Source organism: Cuculus canorus, chromosome Z, assembly GCF_017976375.1.
Source record: "Cuculus canorus isolate bCucCan1 chromosome Z, bCucCan1.pri, whole genome shotgun sequence".
Lineage (NCBI taxonomy): Eukaryota > Metazoa > Chordata > Aves > Cuculiformes > Cuculidae > Cuculus > Cuculus canorus.
This window is the reverse complement of record NC_071441.1, coordinates 57,363,664-57,377,424: the sequence shown is the minus strand read 5'-3', so window position 1 is coordinate 57,377,424 and position 13,761 is coordinate 57,363,664. Positions and strand designations below refer to the sequence as shown.

Below are 13,761 nucleotides of genomic sequence, written 5' to 3'. Positions count from 1 at the left end.
AGGGGAGACCTTATCACTGTCTACAACTTCCAGAAAGGAAGCTGTGGTGAGGTGGATGCCAGCCTCTTCTCCCTGGTAGGCAGTGACAGGACAAGGGGAAATGGGCTCAAGTTGCACCAGGGGAGGTTCATCTTGGCCATCAGGAAAAATTACTTCACAGAAAGGGTTCTCAGGCACTGGCAGAGGCTGTGCAGGGAGGTGGTGGAGTCACTATCCTTCGTGGTGTTTAACAGATGGGTAGATGAGGTGCTCAGGGATCCAGTTTAGTGGTGGGTAGGTACATTTGGACTCAATGATTTCAAAGGTCTTAACCAACAAAACAATTCTATGATTCTATGGTAGTCTAAAATTAGGGATTTTTTTGATAACTTTACAAAATTAAAAAAAATTACTTAGTTAGATTTACAGTTCTGTTAACACGAAGGCTTAAAATTTTATTCTTAACAGAAAAGTGTAAAATTCTAGATGGGATTTACAAGGTATAATTAAAGTCCTGATAACCTCTCAACATAATTCTAAGTATAGCCTTTACAAAGCATATACGACTTACTTTCATTAAAAATGTACTCAAATCCTTCCAGAGTATCAGGAAATTCAAGTGGCGGCTCATCTTTTTTCATTAGTTCATCCAAGTCTATTCTAGACAATAAATCTAAAAAAAGGAAAAGAAAAATTACATAATGCACAGTATGTCTTTTTATTCCACTATTACCATTGACAAAAGTGTTTGTTCAGATTTGTAGATCTGAAGGGCAGAAGGACATCCCACGTATTACTAAACATAGGACTTAGTTATGAGAAATTTCATTCTGGATTCAAAAGTTGGGCCTCATTGTCAGTTTATGTTCTTATTTATTTATTTACCTATTTGTCTCTAATGCAGATCAAAAATGTCTAGGGACAGAGAATCCACCAAAGACAAAGCGATGTGTTTCAATGACTCATTACCCTCAGTGTTAGAAATACATCGCTATGATGCATCCTGATGTTAACATGCGCTTACACAGCTTCAATACCAAGTCATTGATACATTCTTGTTTGCCTTCCTGAAGATCTCAGATTATCAAACACGTCACCTCATTGGAACTGGCCAACTGTGACCACAACACATCTTAACCTTCCCTTTGATATCCTTCCCTTTGTTATCTGCATCCTTCTCTCAATGGCCCACCTTTAATAGCCCTGAAGGAAGAGAAAAATGCCACCCAGAACTAAACGTGGGACTCCATGTGAGGTCTCACCAAAGCAGAGTCCCACTGGACCCATTGCTTTGGATGCAGCCCAGGACATGGTTGGCTTTCTGGGCTGCAAGCACACAAAAGTAAGTATAGTCTCCATTCTTTACTCTAGGTTTTAGGGTCTACATTTAAACACAGGCAAGCATATAGGGACACCTTTTGCTTACAATGCACTGCTAAAGAATTAATGCACACACAGATAATAGTGCACGATCATCTCAAGTCCTGCATACGGCTTTGGAGTCCTCAGCACAGGGAGGACATGGATCTGTTGGAGTGAGTCCAGAAGAGGCCATGGAGATGATGGGAGTGCTGGAGCATTTACCGTATGAGGACAAGCTGAGAAAGCTGGGATTGTTCAGCCTGGAGAAGGCTGCAGGGAGACCTTAGAGCAGCTTCCAGTACCGAAAGGGGCTTCAGGGAAGCTGAGGAGGGGTTCTTGATCATGGAATTCAGGGATAGGACGAAGGAGAACAGTTTTAAGCTGAAAGAGTGGAGATTGAGATGAGATCTTAGGAAGATGTATTTTCCTGTGAGGGTGGGGCGGCCTTGGCACAAGTTGTCCAGAGAAGTGGTGGCTGCCCCATCCCTGGAGGTGTTCAAGGCCAGGTTGGATGGGGCCTTGAGCAACCGGATCCAGTGGGAGTTGTCCCCACCTATGACAGGGGGTGGAACTGGATGGGCTTTGAGGGCCCTTCCTACACAAACCATTCTATGATCCTGTGATCTCTCCTCATTGTTCTTCACCCACACAACCCAAAGCTCTCCATTTAATGTATTTTCTGCTTATTAATTAAAAATCATTGAGAAATGATTCTGTAGCATTCCACTGAAATACATCTTCCTGCTTCCTCATAGATGAATTTGAAGACCACCCAAACATTCCATTCAGGAATTCTACACTGATTTTTCACTATTATTATTTCATAAATCAAGCTACTACATATTGCAATTAAGTAATTCTAAGCATATTGTTTTATTACCTTTACCATTCAAAGCTGTAGCTCCAAGGAAAGAAAACAGTTTGAAAAGACTAATCTTTTTTAAACTTGCTTTGTTTGATATTAACTACACGTGCCTCCTTTAATTACTTAAAATAATTATTTGAATAGGTATTTTATCACTCTGCTAAGTCTTATCGCCAATGACAAGCCTATAGGTTACTCATGTTACCTCAGCTTCACATCAGTACATTAAAACTTTGAAATTTCTACAGTGTTTAAAATGTACTGAAAATTAACTTCAACATTCTTGACAGATCCCTACCCTGCTCTTTTGCAACTCCTCAGGTTCACATGGCACCCACTCTGCCGTACATTTGATTGTCTCCAGCTCCTCCTCTAAGTGGTTTCACTGAGTAAAGCTGAGGATCAAAGGCCATCTTGTATGGCTGCTGAAATTCAACATCCCTCTAACCTGAGCATCTCTGCGGTATTTAAACAGCTACACAACATCAGACGTTGACTGGAAGATTTCAGGACATGGTTTAGTAGGCAGAGTGGCACTGGGCTGACAGTTGGACTCAGTGATCTTAGAGGTCTTTTCAAGCCTCAATGATTCTATCATTCTATGATTTTTAAATGTGGCTTTCTCACATGAGCATAGCTCACTTTTGCATCTGACCTGTTTAACAGAAGCCCCACGACATTCAATTCACATCAGCAATCATATGCTGCTTCTTGTGGACTGCCCTTTGAAAGTTCTGGAGTAATGTCGCAACTCAGCCTGGACAGTCCAGGATTTGCTGGGGTAAGACTGGTTCTCCTTGTAAAATGGGATGAGGTTTAACAAGGCCAAATGCCAGGTCCTGCACTTGGGGCACAACAACCCTATGCAGCGCTACAGACTGGGGGAAGAATGGCTGGAGAGCTGCACAGAAGAGAAGGACCTGTGGGTGCTGGTTGACAGCCGACTGAACATGAGCCAGCAGTGTGCCCAGGTGGCCAAGAAGGCCAACAGCATCTTGGCTTGTATCAGAAATGGGGTCACCAGCAGGTCCAGGGAGGTTATTTTCCCTCTGTACTCAGCACTGGTGAGACCGCACCTCGAATACTGTGTTCAGTTCTGGGCCCCTCACCACAAGAAGGATGTTGAGGCTCTGGAGCGTGTCCAGAGAAGAGCAACAAAGCTGGTGAGGGGGCTGGAGAACAAGTCTTACGAGGAGCGGCTGAGAGAGCTGGGGTTGTTTAGCTTGGAGAAGAGGAGGCTGAGGGGAGACCTTATTACTCTCTACAACTACCTGAAAGGAGGTTGTGGAGAGGAGGGAGCTGGCCTCTTCTCCCAAGTGACAGGGGACAGGACAAGAGGGAATGGCCTGAAGCTCTGTCAGGGGAGGTTCAGGTTGGATATCAGAAAAAAAATTCTTCACAGTACGACTCATTGGGTACTGGAACAGGCTGCCCAGGGAGGTGGTCGAGTCGCCTTCCCTGGAGGTGTTTAAGGAACTGGTGGATGAAGTGCTGAGGGACATGGTTTAGGGAGTGTTAGGAATGGTTGGACTCGATGATCCAATGGGTCCTTTCCAACCTTGTGTGTGTGTGTGTGTGTGAAAATTTATGGGTTCAGTATCCATCAGGCTAAACGAAGAAAAAACAACGCCAAACAGTTGGTCCAAAAAGGAATTTTTTTTGTACAGACATTCTTAGGGACAAGATTGGTCTTGGCTGCTAAATCTGTAGTCAGGGAAAAGAAGAAAAGAGAGAAAGGGAGGAAAGGGGAGGAAAGGGGAAGATAGAAAGAAAAGTACAAGGACGCCATCAGGGCACCAGAGTTCTACTTTCTCCCAGGATGGTGGGTGAGCTGCTGCAAAAGACTCTTCTTACAGAGTGTTACAGGTTTTTGGTGGGCCTGTGTAGTGCAGGGAAGTTCTGGAATGGAGTTTGGGGGGGGGCACAGGGGTCTGAGGTGGGTCCAAGGTACTGTTTTGCCCCTGCTCTCCCTGCCAGGAAGACTGCAGCAGGACCTCTCAGGGCAGCAAGCATAGCTGGACTGCTTGCAAGAGTGCAATAAGGTGTTGAAGGACACTGCCTCTGCTACAGTCCCAACTGTGATTCAAGGCAGCCAAAACAAGTGATAAAATGCAGCCAAAAATAATCAGTCTCTCCAAGGGAAGTGCTTTGGTCCTCAACCAAACAACTAGAGAGTGAAAATAACTTTATCAAAGAAGTTTCTCACAGCTGGACATAAGAAGTGTCCCCTTGTCTTTCTACTTTTACAACATCAATGTAGCTAAACAGTCTTTAGCATGTATTTCTCTCCTTGGTGAAGAGACTCCAGTCACACCACACCTACTAGAATTTAATTTCACCACTTTTCATGTCTTCTTACTGTGACCTATTTGGAATTGCATTCACATAGAACTCTTATGCTACATAATAAAATATCCATCTCCTGAGCAGCATGGACAACGCTGTATGAACTTTGTAAAGCTTATCTGCAGCATGTATGGCTTGTCCTGATTGGCGGCGTCCATCAGAGCCACTCAGAAAACTGCAACTGGCCTGTGCTTCAACCACCAACATGGCCGTTTCCTTCCTGGGCAATATTTCAAGTTAAAATTAGCTAAAGTGTTCCTATAATTTTGAGATTCTTTCAAGATCTGTTCCACCCTTCTCGCCTCAGGATGATGCAGCCCTAGAGCCCAGGGAGGCAGTGGAGCCTCCTCCTCTGAAGATATCCAAACCCACCTGGACATGCATTCCTGTGCAACCTGCTGTAGGTGACCCTGCTTTAGCAAGGCGTTGGGACTGGATGACCTCCAGAGATCCCTTCCAACCCCCACCACTCTGGGATTCTGTGAACGCAATTCTAAGCTGGTTCAACAGAGCCCGAAATGGTGTGATTAGCAAGAGACCTACAGCTCAATGATCGCATGAAAGAAAACAACATTCTCACATGAAGTTGTCATTATGTGGACTATTTCTTGGACAGTAATCCTTAATGAAGATCCCACTAAGTCCAGTTATAAAATTGGAGTTTTACCTTTCCAAACATGAAGTATAATTTCATCAAAACATACTAATTTGACAGAATTAGTATCAGGTTCGAAAAAAGCATGTCAGTTTTCACCAAACATTTCACAAATACACAGTTCTAAATGAAAAAACACCATCTACCATCACTGTACGATATAACATATATTTCTAATAATACTTTGGCAGAAAACACATTTTTACGCTGCAGTTGCAAGGTATATTATTTTTTCTCTTCTGGAAGAGAAAAGAGTACTCTTTTAGAGAGTAAATGAGTGATGCAAATGCTTTAAATCCAATATTTGGTTACCTTACTCGTACGCCTAACCAACTCCATGTACTTCCAAATAGAAAAAACATCTAAAAGATGTTGCTTATTTATTTTTTACTCAAGAAAATCATGCTGCTAAGACACTTGGGTGACTTTGTTTTTAAAACACAGAATACAAACAAAAATTTAGAAAGTCAACATGGAAGTCAATGTGTTGAAAATGTTTTCCCTGATAAAATTCTAATCAGAGATTTTTAAAGCTGTAGTATGGTTGCATAATTATAAAATGTAAGTGGCATAAAAATTAAATGACAACTCACAGAAACTAGGAACACAAAAGTGCCACTCAATTTCCTCAAAGGATAATTATGAGAATTAAAACCATTAATGGATATCTTATTCTGTTGCTGCTGACCAGTTTGTTGGTTTTTTACATCATCTTATGAAAATACTGATGATAGATACACAAAAAGCATTAGCACAGATGGAATAATAGTCTCCTCTGGCTTTGCAATTCAGAGACTAACCCCCACCCATATCAAACTCTTTTCCTTTCCTTAATAATTGTTTCTGAAGTGTCAATATACGTAAAAGGAAGGCAAAAAGACTCATACCCTTTAATGCTGTAGTCTTCTCTTTTTCATCAGGGCCTCCTTGCTGTAGTTGAGCCATCATTAACCAAACTGTCAATGGATTTAAAATACTGAGGTAAATGTACATTAATCTTCGAAGGACAATCTGAAAATCAACAAGAGTCAAAAATTAACAAATTTCCTGACTTCTATGTTGACAGATCTCATTTGCTGTTGCTTACATCACAAAAAAAAACCCCAGGACTTGATCCAAAAGCAAAAAGTCCCTGAGACTTGTAAAACCCTATGACATTTAAGGTGATTCATAGAATCATAGAATGGTTTGGATTGGAAGGGACTTTAAAACCCTGCCAGTGCCAATTCCCTGCCATGGGCAGGGGCACTTCCCACTGGATCAATTTGCTCCAAGCCCCTCCAACCTGGCCCTGAGCATCACCAGCAATAGGGCACAACATCCCTGGGCAACGGGGGCCAGGACCTTATCATCCCAATCATGAAGAATTCTCTCTTTACGTCTAATCTAAATTGTTTCCCATCCAATTCAAAGCCATTCCCCCTTGTCCCATCCCTGCACTCCCTGATCAAGAGCCTCTCCCCAGCTTTCTTGTAGACCCTTTCAGGGCTGGAATTCTGCTCTAAGGCCTCCCCAGAGCCTCCTCTTCTCCAGGCTGAACAACCCCAACTCTCTCAGCCTGTCCTCATAGCAGAGGTGCTCCAGCCCTCGGATCATCTTCGTCGTCTCCTATGAACCTGTTCCAACAGTTCCACACCCTTCTTATGTTGGGGATTCCATATCTTTCTTATTTTGGGGAATAAATACCAAATTTAACTTTTTCTTCTTCAAAACTTATCCTGAACACTGAAGTCTCATCACGCTATCCTGGATCAATACGTTATGCATGAAGCATAACACACACTCCAGTACCAAGTTTGAAGTTCAAAACACTAACTCCTCCCTAATGCTAAAAGGACATCAATCTCATTGATACTTCTTTTTTGTGATTCTCAGGTAACATCAGTAAATCATAACCCTTTCATAGAAGCAACACATCTAAGTCCAAAGTAGATACAAGAAAAAAAATAAATAGAACAGGACTTCCACAATCTTTAACAATCTTCACCATCAATTAACTTGACTTTATTCTTAGTGTACTATACAGTTTTGTTTTAGTAAAACTACACAGATTGCACAGTTTTAAACTGTGATTTTGACAATATATTATCAGCACTGAAATGAACAGACTAAATGTCCAGCAACAGAACAACTCGCAATATATTCAAGGTGAGAATTTACATGCTAAATACAGTTCTCAATTTCTCCTCTTGCACAGAAAGCGACCCAAGCATTCAAAGCTGCAATCTCTTTCATCTTGATTCTGACACCAAGGGAGCAAACTACAACATCACAATCACCACTTCTTCCTTCTCAAGAAAAAGACTTCTGTGCATTGACTTCTTTTTTCCCTTCATCTTTGTTGGTTCTTTGTTTCATCTGTCAATCACTACCAATTTGTTTTATTCTCTTCTCCAATATCCTTTATCATGGATGAGTTTGCATGAACTGTACCTCTGCAGCAGTTTGTAGCTTTCAAACAAAGAGTAATAGGATTTGCCAACGGTACTACAGGCTCCCTAATAATTCCACCCGTAAGAAAGACTCCAAAGTGGTTTCTTTTAAATAGTTCACGTAAAGGGAGCAGGGAAAAAAAGAAAATAATATAAACATTATTTTTCTATTACCTTTAGAGAAAACCTACTCATCGATCTTTCTCGCAGATCAAGGAAAAATACAGCAATTTAAGGGGATGATCACTATTAACCGATATTAGAAATGGTTAATGTTAATGGTTTTGCAGAGGGTGTATGTTTGTTTTTTTAAGTTAGGGTTCAAGAACATCCAATAATCTATTCTACAAGTTGAACCTACGGGAGACTTTGACATCTTCCTATGCAGAAGGAAGATAAACGACAATGCAAAACTGACAATGTACTGTTTTAAAGACAAAACTCCATCAGGAAAGCTCTGCTTACATTGTGTGCTTTTTAAATTATGATGCAACTCAACATGATTCAGTTAAAATGTGCCTCTTTTGGCTAACACTTTAATCATATTAGCCCTCATAACAAAAGTAATCATAACATAAATACAACAGCAAAGCCACAGAGATTTTTTTTTTGGTATTTGCTAGCATATAATGCAGTCAACATAAACATAAAAATTAGTCAAATATTGATTCACACATATGGACGGTATTTTTCTCAGATGCTTCCAACTAGTCCACTGACAAAAGATCACCAAAATACAAATTTTTGTCCATCATCACGTTGCACATTTGCAACAGGAAACCATGCACAGTCTTGTAAATCCCTTAGGAAAGAAACGAATCTATTCCAGTCAAAAGTATTAATAGTGCTAGAAAAAGGCTGTGATAATGTTCTGTGATAGCCCAAATAAAAGTTTTAGCCACACAAGATTTGAAAGTTCATAATTAGGCACAGGTAACTTAAAGCAGTTACAAAATACATACAGGTGCTCAAAGACTTGTTACTCACAGAATTACTTGGTTGGAAAAGGACTTTGAGATCATCAAGTAAAAATGTACCTGCCTACTACTAAACCAGATTTCTGAGTACCTCATCCACTGATCATCTAAACACCTCCAGAGATGGGGACTCAACCACTTTCCGGACCAGCCTCTGCCTGTGCCCGAGAGCCCATTCCGTGAAGTATTTTTTCCTGATATCTAGTCTGAAGCTGCCCTGGTGCCGCTTGAGGCCATTCGCTGTCATCCTATCACCTATCACTTGGGAAAAGAGACCAGTACCCACCTAGCTACAACCTCCTTTGAGGCAGTTGTAGACAGCAATGAGGTCCCCCCTCAGTGCCCTGTTCTCCAGGCTAAACATCCCCAGCTCCCTCAACTGCCTCTCATAATGCTTGCTCTCCAGCCCCTTCCACAGCTCTGTTCCCCTCCTCCGGAAGTACTCCAGTCCCATGACGTCCTCCATGGAATGAGGGACCCAAAACTGAACACATGATTCAAGGGGTGGCGTAACCAGCACCAAGCTCAGGGAGACGATCCCCTCCTTGCCTCTGCTGACCACGCTGTTTCTGATACAGACCACGATGCCATTGGCCTTCTTGGCCACCTGGGCCACTGCTGACTCATATTCAGCCACTGTCGACCAATACCCGCAGGTCCCTCTCTGCCAGGCAGCTTTCCAGCCACTTTGCCCCAAGTGTGCACGAGGTTATTGTGTCCCAAGTGCAGGACCTGGCACTCTGCTTTGTTGAACCTCATCCCATTGGCCTCAGCCCATGGATCCAGCCTGTCCAGGTCCCTCCGCAGAGCCCCTCTACCCTTCCAGCAGATCAACATTCCCACCCAGCTTAGTGTCTTCTGCAAACCTACTAAGGGTAAACTCAAATCCTTTATGCAGACCATTGATAAAGATACTGAACAGAGCTGGACCCAGCATTGACCCCTGGAAGAAACGTAAAATTTACCTGAATAGATTTATCTTCCTCTCCCAGCTTCTTATGAAAATTAATTCTGTCCCAGCTGAACCCAGGACAGTTCCTTTAACAGACAAAGATGCTGCACTGAAGAAAAGAGCAGATAACCTAACAGGTTCATTTGCCAAACACGAAGCAACAAAATAAATCAATAAACAAATGAATCTGAATTTAGCTTTGAGAAAGACAGTTTCCAGCTCTGTTTGAGAAAGCAAAAAACTGTTACAGCAGCCACTGGAGGGAGGACTTGATATTAGAATGAGGATGAAAGAAGCTCAACAGTATTTTATGCACTGTTTGTGTGAACACAGCATTTTGTTGAATCCCTCACTGATATTTGTTTAAATGACAAATAGAAGAAATTAGATGAGAGGGTTGGATTTCCTTTCTTTGACAGACAGATGTCGAATCAACTATAGTCTGATCATGCAGAAATGAATAGCAGGAAAACTATAAAGCTCTCTGAATGGTTCCTTATAGGCAAATGCAGGAAGTGCAGTTTATCCCAGGCACCAGTTTCAAGCCGCAGTGATTTTCAACTGCATACAGTGACCACTCCATATAATTCAGAAAGACACAAATTCCATCATCAAGTTTCTAATAATAAATAAAGATTACTTTAAATGTGTTATTCATAGAAAGAATCATAGAATGGCAGGGACATCTCCCACTGGATCAGGGGCTCAAAACCCCACCCAACCTGGCCTTGAACACTTCCAAGGATGGGGCAGCGACCACTGCTCTGGGCAACCTGGGCCAGGGCCTCCCCACCCTCACAGGAAAACATTTCTTCCTAAGATTTCATATAAATCTTCCCTCTTTCAGCTTAAAACTATTCCCCGTCACCCTATCCCGGCACTCTCTGACCAAGACCACCTCCCCAGCATTACCGGAGCCCCTTTCAGTACTGGAAGCTGCTCTAAGGTCTCCCCAGAGCCTTCTCTCCTCCAGGCTGAATAACCCCAACTTTCTCAGCCTGTCCTCACAGAAGAGATGCTTGAGCCCTCGGATCATCTCTTTCGACTCCTCTGGACCTGTTCCAGCAGTTCCACATCCTTCTGATGTTGGGGACTCTAGAACTGGACATAGGACTCCTGGTGGGGTCTCACAAGCGAGGAATTGGGGGAAGAACTCCCTCTCTCTCCCTGCTGGCCACGCTGCTTGCAATGCAACCCAGGACACTAGGACATGGTTGGTTTCTGGGCTGTGAGCACACATTGCCACTTCACGTCGAGCTTCCCAAGTTCTTCTCTTCAGGGCTGCTCTCAATCACGTCATTCCCCATCCTGTATTAGAACCATAGACTGCCCTGACCCAGGTGAAGGACCTTGCACTTGGCTTTGTCAAATCTCATGAAGTTCACACAGCCCCACTTCTCCAGCCTGTCCAGGTTCCTCTAGATGACATCCCATCCTTCTGGTGTGACAACTGCACCATTTGGTGTCATCTGTACAATAATGCTGTACAATTACTTAGGTAATTATTTTAAAAACATATTTCTGTTTTATGCACTAGCTACATCAAGCATACTTCCTAAAAACCAAGTTACTATTTCATAGAATCATAGAATCCCTAGGCTGGAAAAGACCTTAGAGATCATCAAATCCAACCATACCTGTCCACTATTAAATCATACCCCGAAGCAAATTTACTTGATGAAATACTCACAGTAAATAATTTTATCACCAAGAGAATGTATATTTATTTGTATGTGTCTTGCCTTCCTATTCAAACTTAAGTACTTTATCTCAAAATATCTTTAGCGTACTCTATGCCTCTTGAACTCAACGCCCAGCAACACAGAATAATTTGGCAGCAGAAACATTCCGGTTTCATCATGCCCCTCTTAATGCAACTACAGAGCTTGTGGATTCACAAACAAACAGTCATTCAGTTTAAAAAAACCAAACAAATGACCACCAGGCTTCTGCACACTTTAGGCAATATACATATGTATTTCCATGTTACTGTCTGTAAAGTGGTACTGGAAATTTAGAACACAAAGCCTGTGACTGTGTTACAGTGCTAATCTTCACATCAACCTAGACGCCATTTCACATATTCCAACTCTGAAACAAATGCACACATATGCAGATTCTTACAATCACTCTCCATCGTGTAAATGCAGCTAGAAACATGTCAAAAAGATACAGTGTATAACTTTGCTCTACATTAGCAACACTTGAAATGAAGTCAATGTTACATGTTCCAAATAAAGGCTACAAAATATTGTAGTGCTAACCTGCTGCAAGTGCTAGGTAAGTAAGGCTTAAGTTCCCTTCCAATCAAACCCATTCTGTGATTCGATGATCCTTGATCCTTGTTCCCTTTAAACTGATGTCCCAAGAAAGCTAGGGACAAGTACAGTCCAGACCTGTGCAGTGTGGCTGATGACTGAGCAAGATTCAGTTGTTCTTCAAAGAGATGGCTGGGCGACAGTTTTGGTTACAGTCCCTTCTCCATATTGGCTCAACAATGCAAAAATCACATACATTAATCTGAGCAGCATTTTCTGTCTTATTAGATTTTATCTACTCCTGCTCTCGGAGTAACAACTAGGTTAATTAAGGCTGCACTTCACTTTCTTTCACTTGTAAGACCCTACTTTCAACTGCTTGGAACTTTGCCAAACTCCAGCTCTGAAAGCCACAAATTTCCAGTCTGTTCTAGAGTAAATGGTTTTTAGTCAGCTAAAAGAAAAAGTTCAGCTAAAATGCCTACCTCTTGTAAAAGAAGAAGATCCAGAGACAGCATCTTCTACTCAGTTCTGCTGAAGTTACTAAGCAGCTACAGCATCTCCATGGTGGAGAGATCAGAAATTTAGCCAGAGGATCAGCTTAGTAGCATCTACCTCTTGGCATTATCCTTAAAGCCAGCCCAGATCTGCTCAGGTAAAAACCGATTTTTGCACACATCTAATATACACCCAGAATATTTACTTATTTGCATCAAGCATAATGCATACAGCTGCAAAAACCCACAGGTAAGATGCACACGGGTGGAGAAAAGCAGGATATTTAACCACAAGAATAGAAAGAAATAAGAAAGGATCCTGAAGTCCCTGAACATCAGTACCTCTTCATATTCTACCAAACGGTGGTGGAACTTGCTAATTAATCAACAAAAGGCTGATTTATTTGCACATCAACTACCTTCCAGTGGTATTTACCCTGTAAGGTCAAATATCAGAAGACTAGAAGCTATGTGCATTAGCATCTCAACTCTGTTAGCAACTCAGTTGTTTACACAAGGCAGAGTCAACACGATTCCACATGCTGAAATTTTAATTATTTCAGTTTAACTTCCTTGAAATGCTGGAAATTGCCTCCATAAACATGATCAAATAAACATGTCAAAAGAGTGCAAAAAGAGGCAGCATAAACTCAATGAAGCTGCTGGGAGGTTTACAATGTGATAGTCTTACCAACCAAATACGAGCTTCAAAATGATCAGCAAGAGTCCGTAACTGTTTTGAATCATCATGCATGTTGGATTTTACATAAAATGAAATTTTCTGAGAGGCATCTTTTAATAATTTTTAATAAGTGTGATGAATGGGTCAGGTTTTCATCTTTCATTGTTTTGGCAATTTTTTACCCAATCTTTTGCATATACACAACATGCAGAAAAGAACACATACTTTTACATACACCAGCGATGTGGGCAATGCCCCATCCCTGGAAACATTCAAGCCCAGGCTGGATGGGGCTCTGAGCAACCTGATCTGGTTGAAGAGGTCCCTGCTCACTGCAAGAGCTTGGACTAGATGGCCTTTAGGTCCCTTACAGCTCAAACTATCCTATGATTCTATGAATTGTTCTGTAGCAGCTTTGAATACTTGTACTGGTTTTGTCTGGGATAAAGTCAGCTTTCTCACAGTAGAGTCTGGGCCTGTGTTTTGGATTTGTGCTGGAAACAGTGTTGACACCACAGCTAAGCTTCAGTCACTGCTGAGCACTGCTTACATGGAGACAATGTCTTCCCTCCACCAAGGAGGCTGGGGATGCACAAGAAATTGGGAGCGAGCACAGACAGGACAACTGACCCCAACCAACTAAGGGGATATTCCATGCCATATGGTGGTGTGCTCAGCAATCAAAGGTGGGGGGAAAGAAAAAAGTAGGAAGTTTGGAGCTATGGTGTTTGGCTTCCTAAGTCACCACTACACTTG

At 42.0% G+C, this 13,761-nt stretch overlaps 1 protein-coding gene across 8 annotated transcripts in view; it reads right to left on the bottom strand.

Annotated features, from left to right (window-relative positions):
* Positions 1 to 13,761, bottom strand: part of FAM172A (family with sequence similarity 172 member A) — a 309,719-nt gene that overhangs the window by 270,497 nt on the left and 25,461 nt on the right. For 6 of the 8 annotated variants that reach the window (XM_054053583.1, XM_054053576.1, XM_054053579.1 and 3 more), the window contains 2 exons: positions 6,095 to 6,218; positions 551 to 652 (listed from right to left, as the gene is read on the bottom strand). In XM_054053583.1, the coding sequence (XP_053909558.1) occupies positions 551 to 652; positions 6,095 to 6,200 (208 nt within the window). In that variant the 5' untranslated portion in view covers positions 6,201 to 6,218. Of the gene's footprint in view, positions 1 to 550; positions 653 to 6,094; positions 6,219 to 9,581; positions 9,678 to 13,761 lie in introns of all 8 variants that reach the window. The other 2 variants (XM_054053577.1, XM_054053578.1) reach the window with 1 other exon arrangement.